This window comes from Peromyscus californicus, unplaced genomic scaffold (assembly GCF_007827085.1).
Source record: "Peromyscus californicus insignis strain IS unplaced genomic scaffold, ASM782708v3 Scaffold_4__1_contigs__length_199733344, whole genome shotgun sequence".
NCBI classification, from domain to species: Eukaryota; Metazoa; Chordata; class Mammalia; order Rodentia; family Cricetidae; genus Peromyscus; species Peromyscus californicus.
The window spans coordinates 15,878,197-15,889,448 of record NW_026294562.1 but is presented as its reverse complement, the minus strand read 5'-3'; the positions used below and the strand labels follow the sequence as shown (position 1 = coordinate 15,889,448).

At 50.9% G+C, this 11,252-nt stretch overlaps 1 protein-coding gene and 1 long non-coding RNA gene across 2 annotated transcripts; one reads left to right on the top strand and one right to left on the bottom strand.

Annotated features, from left to right (window-relative positions):
* Positions 1-26: 26 nt before the first annotated feature.
* LOC128095634 (uncharacterized) lies at positions 27-3,834 on the top strand. Its single transcript, XR_008213282.1, has 2 exons — positions 27-457; positions 1,092-3,834. It is a non-coding gene; the product is annotated as an uncharacterized LOC128095634 (long non-coding RNA).
* A 3,903-nt stretch (positions 3,835-7,737) lies between these two features.
* Positions 7,738-11,252, bottom strand: CUNH10orf95 (chromosome unknown C10orf95 homolog). The gene is made up of 2 exons (XM_052762618.1): positions 9,105-11,252; positions 7,738-8,681 (listed from the first exon to the last, which is right to left on the bottom strand). Exon 2 carries the CDS (start codon positions 8,637-8,639, stop codon positions 8,016-8,018), a length of 624 nt encoding a protein of 207 aa, XP_052618578.1. The 5' UTR covers positions 8,640-8,681; positions 9,105-11,252; the 3' UTR covers positions 7,738-8,015.

Sequence of the window (11,252 nt, the reverse complement as noted above, 5' to 3'; positions counted from 1 at the left end):
CCTTTCGGTATTTATTCCTGAAAGAACCCAGGGTTTTCCGGCCCGCTTTATTTCCTCGCCCTCGGACCCTCCCCTGAAAATCCTATAGATCCCTTTCTTCAGTCTCTGTGGCTCCCCGACGGGATGTGGTGTCTCCTATTACAAGATCTAATGATCTCCCCCGAATTCCAGCATCTCCCCCTTCATGTGCGGTCTGGCTTCAAGCCCTGTCACTCAGTCAGCTCTTGGGGCCTGAATCCCTGGACCTTATGTACCCCTCCCCTTTGTCCCTTATTCATGTCTCCCCAAGAGTAAGGTGGCTCACAGGGTCTTCGGATGAGCATTAAATGCTTGGAGTGAGGATAGACCTGAACCCAGATCCAAGATGGCTTGCGACCTCCTCCGCACCCAGTGCGCTCTTGCCTACACCGGCAGGGCTAATAACCTAGAAGAGACAGAGCAGCTACATCAGGACCTAGTAAGTAAGGCCTCCGCTTCTGCTTTCTGTTCCTGCTACCTCCGCTTCCCTAATGCCCTGTGGGGAAGCCCACAAGCATGCCTTCTTTTGAACTCAAAAACGGGTGCCAAGAACCACTTCCAATGGTCGACCGGCCCATCCCAGTCTGCAAGGAGACGCCTCCTTCCAGTGCCAATAGGGTGCCAGGGACCCAGGAGCTGTTGCTAGCCTCTAGAAACTCGGTCCCAGAGAGAAAGTCCCAGCCCTTCCCCTAGACACTGAAGTAGTGCCAAGATACGGAGAAAGAGATTCCTGCCCTCCCTTCCTTCCCGTGGCCCTCACCACGGGCTCCCTCCTCCCCGGAGGGTGGGTGGCTGCTGAGAAGGGGAAGGAAAGGCCAGAGGCGGGAACACACTTGGCTTCTCCTGTAAAAGCGCTGCCGCTGCCAGCCTGGCGCTGCTAGGGTTAATAAGAGGTGGGTGACAGCCACTTTGAACTCTAGCCAAGCAGGCCTCTGGAAGGGACCCATGGTCTCCCCATGAGCCCCAGGCCCCTGCCAGCCCTCCCCTTTGGGTCCCCTTCCTCCCCCCTTTTACGCATTGCCCAACACTGATGACTGTTCACTTCTTACCACCCCCATTCCCGGAACTTACAGGCTTCCTCAGCAGGGCTGCTTTGAATTCTGACCCCAGACCCCCGCAGCCACCCCGAGGTTGTACCTTCCTCCTCCTCAACTCCCGATCTCGCTTGATTGGCTATCGTGTGTAGCTCGACAGCAGGAAGAGCACCCTGAATTCTCAGGGAAGAACTGCGCCCAAGGTTTCTAGGGGAGTCCCTCTATTCCTGACTCAGACTCTGTGCAGACTGCGTCAGGTTCTGCGGCCCCCGGACAGAAGGCTGGGCAGAGGGAAGGACTACCACAGACAAAATGTCAGCTGGCATTTCCATGAATCTCTAGGTCCGCGGTTCTCAACCTTCCTAACGCTGCGACCCTTCAATACAGTTCCGCATGCTGTGGTGACCCCAACCAGAAAATGATTTCATTACCACTTCATTGCTGTAACTTTGCTACTGTTATGACTCGTAATGTAAATATCTGTGTTTTCCAATGGTCTTAGGTAACCCCTGTGAGAGGGCCATTCGACCCTCGACAGGGTCACGACCCACAGGTTGAGAACTTCCAGTCTAAGCCCATCTGCTAGAGATTCCACCGCTAACCGGACCTTACCCTTAGTTCCGGGTTTTATGTCCCCTAAGTTCTTACTTTCCCTTCCCCAAGATGGGAGCCAACTCCACCAGAGCGCTGCCATAGGGGGTGGGGCGCCCACGTGCTGTTGCCTCCTCTCTCCTCTTCCCTAAGATGTAGAGTACGGGGCCTCCCTGGTTGACAGAAAAGACTAGGAGCCTGTGCTATATATATGGGGATGCTTGTAATTCCCCAGCCCCCTGCCGCAGCACCAGGGATCAGGTTTGAGTTCAGCATCAGGGCAAGAGGTTCCTGGCATCAAGAATGGCAAAAGAACCAGAAGGCTGGTCTCCGGGAGTGGGGGGAGCGCCGGGGGGCACTGAAATAAGGAAGGGGACACTGGGAAGAATGCGTTGGAGCAGGGCTGTCCCTGGCTCTGGCTTGAGGTCAGAAAGGGCTCTCTGGGCAGCAGACAGCATGCCTGGCCCTCCCACACCTTCCTCCTTTCTCAGAAGAGCCTGCATGGGTGGGCGGGGCTCCAGGGCAGGGTGAGGGCCTACTTAAGGAGCCACACAGTTGGTTATTCCAGATCCAGCCCCAGGGATGCCAGAGAAGAGGCTCTGTGGGTAAGTGCTGCTCCTTTCACTGGGTTCAGCGGGGCGGTGGGAGGGTGACTCCTGAGTCTGCTGGTTTGACTTTCCTCTCCAGGGACGTGAGGATAGCACCCAGCTGTCACTTAACTCTCCAGAAACTGGAAGTGCATTTCAGGGAAGCCTTCCTCCTCCACTCAGCTATCCCAAACACTCAAGACCTTCATTCAAGTGGGCGATTTTCCGGAGCTAATCGTCCTGCGTGGCTGTCTTGGAGATCCCCCTTAGCTGAGGAAGCTGCTTTAACTACAGACACATGCCCTTGTCAGATGCAAATTTTGGCTTTTCCCCCTGACTCTCACCCCCCTCGCCCCTATACCCACCCACCAAGGACACATCTGGGCCCCCCTATACCCACCCACCAAGGACACATCTGGGCTCCCCTATACCCACCCACCAAGGACACATCTGGGCCGGCCGGTGATAAAAGGGCCCACGGCAATATCCAGTCCCTGCCATACTCTGAGCCGCTCCCCTCACGCTTGACTCCAGTTCTTGTCCATTTCTCTAGCTGTGGGATCCTATTTTCAGCTCCAAGCTCAGCACCCCACCACTGAGGGGGTAGGAAGTATTCTGAGATCCCAGGCTACATCCTGGATCTCAATTTGTCCATGTTGGGATTGGGGGAACATTTACAGAAGAGGACCAATGAGATAGCTCCAGGTACTTACCTCAAAACCTGGTGCCCCTGAAACCCACAGGGCGGAAAACCCACCCAACCTCACATGCCCTGTGTGTGCAGACACACCACACACACACACACACACACACACACACACACACACACACACACACACACACACAATGTTAAAAACAATTCCCAGAAGAGAGCTTTGGAGGGCAGCATCCAGGCTGAGAGAACATTGGCCACCTGGCTCTGAGAACTGAATTCCATAGGCTGTGAGCTCTAGCAAATGCCCTAGGGACTCAGTTCTGGTGCCCGGCTGTGCTATTCCATCAATACCAAAGCTATGTAGGAAACCAGAGGGTTCTCACAGCTGCCCCACAGGTGCCCCTAGAGGCTCCTTGACGGAACCCTTTAATCACACTGACTTGGGGTACTCTTCTGCTGAAAGGCTTCAGGAGCTTCCCAACTGAATCACCCCCCCCCCACCCCTATCTTTCTCTCTGAGACAGGATACCTATAGCTCAGGATAGCTGTATAGCCCAGGATAACCTTGAACTACTGACCTTCCTGCCTCTACCTCCCGAGTGTTTACAGACATGCTCCGTTCTATCTGGCCTGTATCTGTTTGCTGTCAGTGTTCCAGAAGGACTTCCAATTAGCTTTCAGGGCTGATCTTCCACGGCTCTCTCGTGGATGAGGACCTGCTGCTTCCTGCAGCTTCACTCCTGCAGTCTCCTCGGGTTACCTCTTCCCCATCTCTGTCTAGCAGAGTCCTGTTTGTCCTTTGGAGCCTCTTTGAACTTCCCAACAGTGCACAGATTCCCCATGCTCCTTCCTTCCCGGCGGGGGCAGATTCATAAGCCCCTTCCCCTGGTAGTGTCTACCCAGTGTTCTCCACATGATAGTTCCCCCAATAAACATGCCTCGCAGTGTTTGCATGTGTCTCATGTATGAAGAGGAAGTTTGACCTAGAGATTAAAGTCAGTGAGATTGCATTCTCATTTTGTAGCCTATATAGGACTATGTCAGACTGTTTCCTCGTGTGTAAATGGAAATAATGATTATATCCACATCGAAGTTTTGTGAGCATGAACTTTGGTGAGTTGATAAATGTCTGCACAGGGCTTTAGCCTAACACCTGGCATAGAGCAAGCCCTCAGAAGTGTGAGAGACTATGGATCTTATTCTATTCCTTTAAAAGATACATTATTTATTTATTTGTTTGTTTATTTATTTGTTTGTTTATGTGTGTGTGTGTGTGTGTGTGTGTGTGTGTGTGTGTGTGTGTGTGTAGGTGTATGTGTGCTATAGCATGCGTGTGGAGGTCAGAAGACAACTTGGGGGAGTTGGTTCCCTCCTATCGTGTGGGTCCCAGGTACTGAACTCAGGTCATCGGGCTGGGCCTCAAGCACCTTTACTGGCTGAACCATATCTCTCTCTCCTTTTTTTTTTAAATTTAATTTTTTTGGGGGGTGGGGGGGCATTTCGAGACAGGGTTTCTCTGTGTAGTCCTGGCTGTCCTGGAACTCGCTTTGTAGACCAAGCTGGCTTCAAACTCACAGAGATCCGCCTCCCAAGCGCTGGGATTAAAGGCGTGCGCCACCATTGTCTGGCTTGGCTGAACCATCTTGCTAGTGTCTTGCTCATTTTTTTTTTCTAAGTAGAATGGGTATTATCCAATGGTAAGGGCAATTGCCAAATGAAGTGGGACTTGAAATTTGTCTGTCAGTCCTTGCTGTGTGATGGGCTCCACACCTGATCCTTGGGTTGAGTGATGCTAGGGCAAGGCCAGGAGAAGGCAGCTGTGAGGCTCAGGGCTTGTTTGCTCAGGTCCTCCCAGGAGCTGGGAGTTCTGTATTTCCACTCCCATGTGACCTTGGATAAACATCCTCTTGTAATCTCAGAGTCCTGACAGAATGTAAATTGAGCCAGAGAGCCTTGAAGAGCAAATGAACTGTAAGGTCTCAGGCAGTCCGGGTGTTTTATGAGTCCTGTGCTTTAAGAGTAAGGTTCAAAGAGATCAAACAAGGAAGCATTCAGCTCCCTACAGGGCTGGGAGTGGAGTACACTGGTGCTGGGCTCTGGTGAGTAGCAACGTCTGTCTCTAAAACCCTGTAGTAGGGTCTTCCTCCTTTTGTATGCTGGGGAGAGGAAGTTCCCAACCAGCTCCCAAATCATGACATGGAGACTTATTATTAGTTATGAATGCTCAGCCTTTTCTTATGCTTGTCCCACTAGCTCTTATAACTTAATTTAACCTGTTTCTCTTCATCTACGTTTTGCCTCAGGCTCTTTACCTTTCTTCCCTTCTGTCTGTCCTACTTTCCTGCTTCCTCTGGGTCTGACTGGCAGGCAGCTGCCTGGCTAGCCCCGGGCACCTCCCTCTCTTTCTCCTCTGTTCTCCTCTCTCCTCTCTCAAGCCTAGATTCCTCCTCCTTCTTATTCTGTCCTCCTGCCAGCCCTGTCTATCCCTCCTCTGCATTGCTATGGGCCACTCAGCTTCTTATTAGAACAATCAGGTGCCTTAGGCAGGCAAGGTGAAACAGCAACACATTTTTACATAATTAAACAAATGCAGCCTAAACTAATGACATCTTTGCCTAGTTAAACAGATAGTCCACAACAGGATATTTTTTATTTTTGCATTCATACACACACACACACACACACACACACACACACACACACACACACACACACACACACGGCATACATACTTATGGAAGTCAGAGAACAGTTTTTGGTAAGGAGTTCTCTCTTTCCACCATGGAGATTCTGGGGCTAGAACTCTGAAGGCAAAGAATCCTACCTGATAAACTGTATCCCCAGCCTCTGATTTTATCTACTTCTGTTTCATGTGTATGAGTGTTTTGTGCACCATATGTATGTCTAATGCCCTCCAACACCAGAAGAGTGTTGGATCCCCTGGGCTCTCTTTCCCCCACTCTTTTTTCAAGACAGAGTCTTACTGTGTATCCCCAGCTGGCCTACAACTCCAACTCCTGTGTAGGACCCAGCTGGCCTAGAACTCCTAGAGATCTAGCTCCCAAGTACTGGGATTACAGGCATGTGTCTCCAACAGCGGGCTCAAACCACGCTTTGAAACAAATGAGGTTTTCACCTAAATGGTGAGCCCCACACCAACATACCATGTTCTCTGCACTCTTCTCCTTTTCCCTCTTCTTCCCTCCGTCTTGGTCCAGACACTTGAAGTCTTTCACCCCCACCCCCACCTCCACCCCCACCCCCATTGCTGATGATCTGCCCTGTTCAGTAAACATGCCTCCCTATGGCTTTCACTTATGCCCTGTAATTGCCCCTGGCTTCACAGTTCCCGGAAAGCCAGAGCTACACAGAGAAACTGTCTCGAAAAAACAAACAAAAAAATTATATTTCTTTTTCTCCCAAATCCCTTCCATTATTTCCATTTTTTCTTTTTATTAAACATTTTACTTTTGTTTTTTGTTTTGTTTTGCTTTGTTTTTTTTCTCCAGACAGGGTTTCTCTGTGTAGCTTTGAACTCACTCTATATACCATGCTGGCCTCAAACTCACAGAGATCCCCCTGCCTCTGCTTCCTGAGTGCTAGGATTAAAGGTGTGCGCCACCATGTCCAGCTTTTTGCCAGAGGCTTTTTGTTTTTGTTTTTGACATTGTACTTATTTTTATTCATTTATTGTGTGTGTGTGTGTGTGTGTGTGTGTGTGTGTGTGTGTGTGTGTGTTTGCGCGCACACGTGTACCAATAGGACCTGAATTCCAACCTCAACGCCCACGTAAAAAGCTGGACATAATATCCCATGCTTATCATCCCAGCACTGGAGTGTGGGAAGAGGAAGAAGATGGCTGGTTCCCGCTGGTTCTAGCCTATCAGTAAGCCCCGGGTTCCAGTGGGAAACAGTGTTTCAAAAAAAAGGAAGAAAGAAAGAAGGAAGGGTGGAGCTGGAGAGATGGCTCAGTGGTTAAGGACACTGACTTTTCTTCCAGGGGACTTAGATTCAATTCTCAGCACCCACCTGGCAGCCCACAACTGTCTGAACTCCAAGATCTGACACCCTCACACAAACATACATGCAGGCAAAACAACAATGCACAGAAAAGAAAAAGAACAAGTGGGCTGAGGCGTGGGGCCTGGAGAGACGGCTCACAGCACACACGGCTTTTTTTTTTTTTTTTTTTAATGATTTATTTAAGAACAGTGAGTTTGAGGCCAGCCTGGTATACAAAGCGAGTTTCAGGACAGCTAGGGGCTGTTATACAAAGAAACCCTGTCTTGGGGGCTGGAGAGATAGATGAGTGGTTAAGAGCACTGGCTGCCCTTCCAGAGGACCTGGGTTCAATTCCCAGCACCCACATGGCAGCTCATATCTGTCTGTAACTCCAGTTCCCAGAGAACCTGACACCCTCACACCAATGCACATAAAATAAAATTAAATAAACTATATATATATAAAAAAGAAACCCTATTTCGAAAAACCAAAAAAAAAAAAAAAAGGATAAAAGAATGCCATTCCTCTAAACATCTAGGTAGCCTAACTTTATGTGTTTTACAGCTGTGATAGTTGAGGGACTCAGAGAGGCAACACATGGCTCGGAAAATGTCAGAACCAGCTCTGAACCTAGCTCGCAGGTGACATTTCCCAGTTACGCCCACACTCCAAAACCACCCTAGGTCTCTGGATAGTGAGTCCAGGCAGACAAGTCTAGAAGACTGTCAACCGCACACTGCAGAGGTGCTGAGGAGCAGGCCCCGGGGGTCTGGGTGCGCACGGAGTAAAGGCTCGCGTTACAAGATGGCAAAATGCCCACTTCCGAGCATACAAACGATCTGGCAGTGGACACTGGACTTCACTCGCTTCTTTACTTCCCCTTCCAAGCTGGGGAGAGGGGTGTTGCAGCGCAAGGGAGAGAGGAAGTGGGGCCCACACAGACTGCTAAGGAGGGAGAGGAGAAGCAGCCAGGTGCTGCTTTCACCCCAAGACCCTCTGGACGGAAACCCCTTCTCTCCTTTCCCGCACCGTCTAGCAATAACTCAAAACAAATCATAGTGCAGGGACAGAAGAGCGGGGGCTGGAGGGTGGAGGGGGACAGGCAGGCGCGCAGGCGCGGTGAGGAGCTCAGCGCAGACCTTGCTTCTTCTTGGGGCGGTTACCCTGCACCGCCTCCGGAGCGGCCCGGCTGTCCCCGCTGTCCCCATCGCCGCCACCAGCCGGCCGGCGTAGCACGCGCCGCGCCACGCGGTATTCGGGCTCGCCCACGCGCGGCGCGGCCCGCAGCAGGAACTGGCCGCCGCGCTGGGTGACGCGCACGTCGGTGCGTGGGTAGGTGCCGTACACGCGCCGCAGCTGGCGGCGCACCGCAGCTGGCAGCGGCAGGGGCGGCCCCCGGGTGCGCTCCACGCGTCCCCAGCGCAGCTGCAGCTGCAGGCTGCTGCCCTCGGGCCACGGCACCCAGCGCTCGCCCTCGGGCGCAGGCTGGGATGGTGCAAGCGCGCCGGCCGCGGGGAACGAGGAGCCGAGGGTCGCGGCACCCGGCGGCGGGAAGGCCCACCAGGGCGGTGTCGAGGCCAGCGCCGCACCCGCACCATGGAAGCAGTGGAATTCACGCGGGGCCGGGCGGCTGCAGAAGTTGTGGGTCTGGATGGGCGGCAGCAGCAGAGGGGCGGGCAGGTAGGTGTAGGCAAGGGTCTGCAGCCGAGGCCAGACGCCCTCCCCGGGCGGCAGGCAGACGTAGGAGTACATGGCCTGAACCTCAGGCGGCGAGCATTTTTACTGGGTCCAGACCTGGGGTGGAGGGATACATAATTCTTAACCATCTTATGTCGCTGGACCCCTGGCTCTGGTTCATGGCCTGGGTCTTTCATGACTGTCTGATGGCTTTGAGAAAACTTTCCTGAGTCAGGCGTTCAGCTCCCCACCTCCTCATCTGTTATTCCAGGGCTGGGGATGTAGGTCTGTCAATAGAGTGCCTAATATATACAAAGCCCAGGGTTCTAGCCCACCACATACATAAACCGGTGTGGTGGACCCTGCCCGTCGTCCCAGGACCCCTGGAGCAGAGGCAGAAAGACCAGGAATTCAGGGTCATCCTGTTTGAGAACAGCCTGGGCTACAAGAGACCCCGTCTCAAAACAAACAACCCCTCTGGTGTCCAGGCTTTTCGAGCCCCCAGCCCTGATGTGCCTTCCCGTTAAATTGTCCACTCACTTGCCTCCTTCAGCAATCCCTAGTGGGATTGCTCTCCAACCTTTGGCAGAGTCAGAACAGTCCAGAACGGAGCTTCTCTCCACTGCTTTTCAGTTGTGTTTTCCCCTTCCATGCCTGCCACAGCCACACCTCCCTGTTACTAGGCAAAGAGAAACTCCTTGAGCTGACTAGGAGCCGGCCAGTCTGCGGGAATAGAAACTAGGGCCCAGTGACTCCAAGGTGGGGGCAGTGGCCTGAGCGCACAGATGCGCGCCTCAGAACATTGAACACCCCATCCCTTTTTAATAAAGTCCCAGCACCTACATGGTGGCTCACAGCCGCCTGCAACTCCAGGGTTAGGAATCTGACCTCTAAGGATTCCTTCATGCATGTATCGCACAAATTCTTGCAAGCAAACTTACAACACGAATAAAATAATAATCTCTGTGTGGTCAAGGATACAGCCAGCATTGGAGATCTACCTAGCTCTGCCTACCAAATGCTGGGATTAAAGGTGTGTACCACCACAACCGGCTTTTGCTATGGCTCTAATAGCTCTGACCCCCGGGCAACTTTATTTATTAACATACAATTAAAATCACATTTCAGTACAAATAAAATACCACCATAGAGTATTCTGGATTACATGTGAACCCAGTGTAATTATAAGGACTTCAAACATGGAAGAGGGAGGTCAGTCATACTGATGCCATCCAGAAAAGACTTCACCCACTAGAAAGAGTGAGACGAGACTCAACCGCAGAAGCCAGCAGAAGGAAACACAGTCCTATTAGCCAGTAGGACCCATTTCAGACTGCCACCTCCACAGCTGTTAAATTTGTCTTGTCCTAAGCTGTTTCAGTTTCAGTCTGTCATGGCGCCAAAAGGACTCCCATTTATGTAGCGCATAATTTATGTAACTTTGCCCCCCTATAACCAGCAGCTGAGGAATATCCAGGGTTACCCGTGGGTTGATCTCACCCCAGCCTGGAATGAGTGACAGGCCACATGGACGGGTCAGCTTTTCTACCTGTTTGTACTTCCTCAGGGGTATCGTCTTCCCTGGTTGGTGAACAGATACATGTCAAACCAAGCTCAAGTTGAGACTGAGAAGATGAAGAACCTGAGTTTTATTATTATTTTTATCATGCTTTGCCAGTCTGGGGAGTTTTTAGGCACAATGAGGGAAATAGAGGTCAAGCTGTGAGTCAGTGTTTATTCACTCTAATTCTAGAAATACCCCACATATTTTCAAGATGCTACACCTTTTTCTTTAAAAAATATTTATTCATTGGGGCTGGAGAGATGGCTCAGCAATTAAGAGCACTGGTTGCTCTTCCAGAGGACCCAAATTCAATTCCCAGCAACCACATAGTGGCTGGCAACCATCTATAATGAGATCTGGTGCCCTCTTCTGGCATGCAGGCAGAACACTATATACATAATAAATAAATAAATCTTAAAAAATATTCATTTAATGTCATGTGTATGGTGTGCACCCGAGTATATGTCTGTGCATTGTGTGTGTGCAGGAGTCCATGGAGGTCAGAAGGGAGTTCAATCCTCTGGGACTGGAGCTACCTATGGATGGTTGTGAGCTGTCATGTGGGTGCTGGGAATTGAATCTGGGTCCTCTGGAAGAATAGGCAGTGCTCTTAACCACTAAGCTATCCAGCCCCCTCTCTGCCTTTTGAAACAGGGTTTAGCTGTACAGTTTTGGTTGACTTGGAACTCTTTATAATTTATAATTTTTAAATGTGTGTGTGTATATGTGCATATGCATACTTATGTTCAGATACCCTTGTGTGTGTATGTGTGTATGTTTACGTGTGGCCTTGGGGACCAGAAGAGTGTTAGATCCTCCTGGAACTGGAGTTTCAGTCAGCTGTGAGCCATATGATGTGGGTGCTGAGAACTGAACTCTCCTGTAAGAGCAGCAAGGACTCTTAATGACTGAGCTGTCTCTCAAGCCCCCCCCCTTAAGATTTATTTATTTATTTGTTTATTGATTGATTGATTTGGTTTTTCGAGACAGAGTTTCTCTTTGTAGCCCTGCGTAGCTGGACTTTGCTTTGGGTCACCAGCTCACAAGAAAAAAAAAAAAGACACAGAGATTATGAAAGCTCGGCCTTAGCTTAGGCCTGTTTCTAACTAGCTCTTATAACTTGA

Coding starts and splice junctions, on each gene's coding strand:
- CUNH10orf95 (XM_052762618.1), bottom strand. CDS start 8,639: ATGTACTCCTACGTCTGCCTGCCGCCCGGGGAGGGCGTCTGGCCTCGG.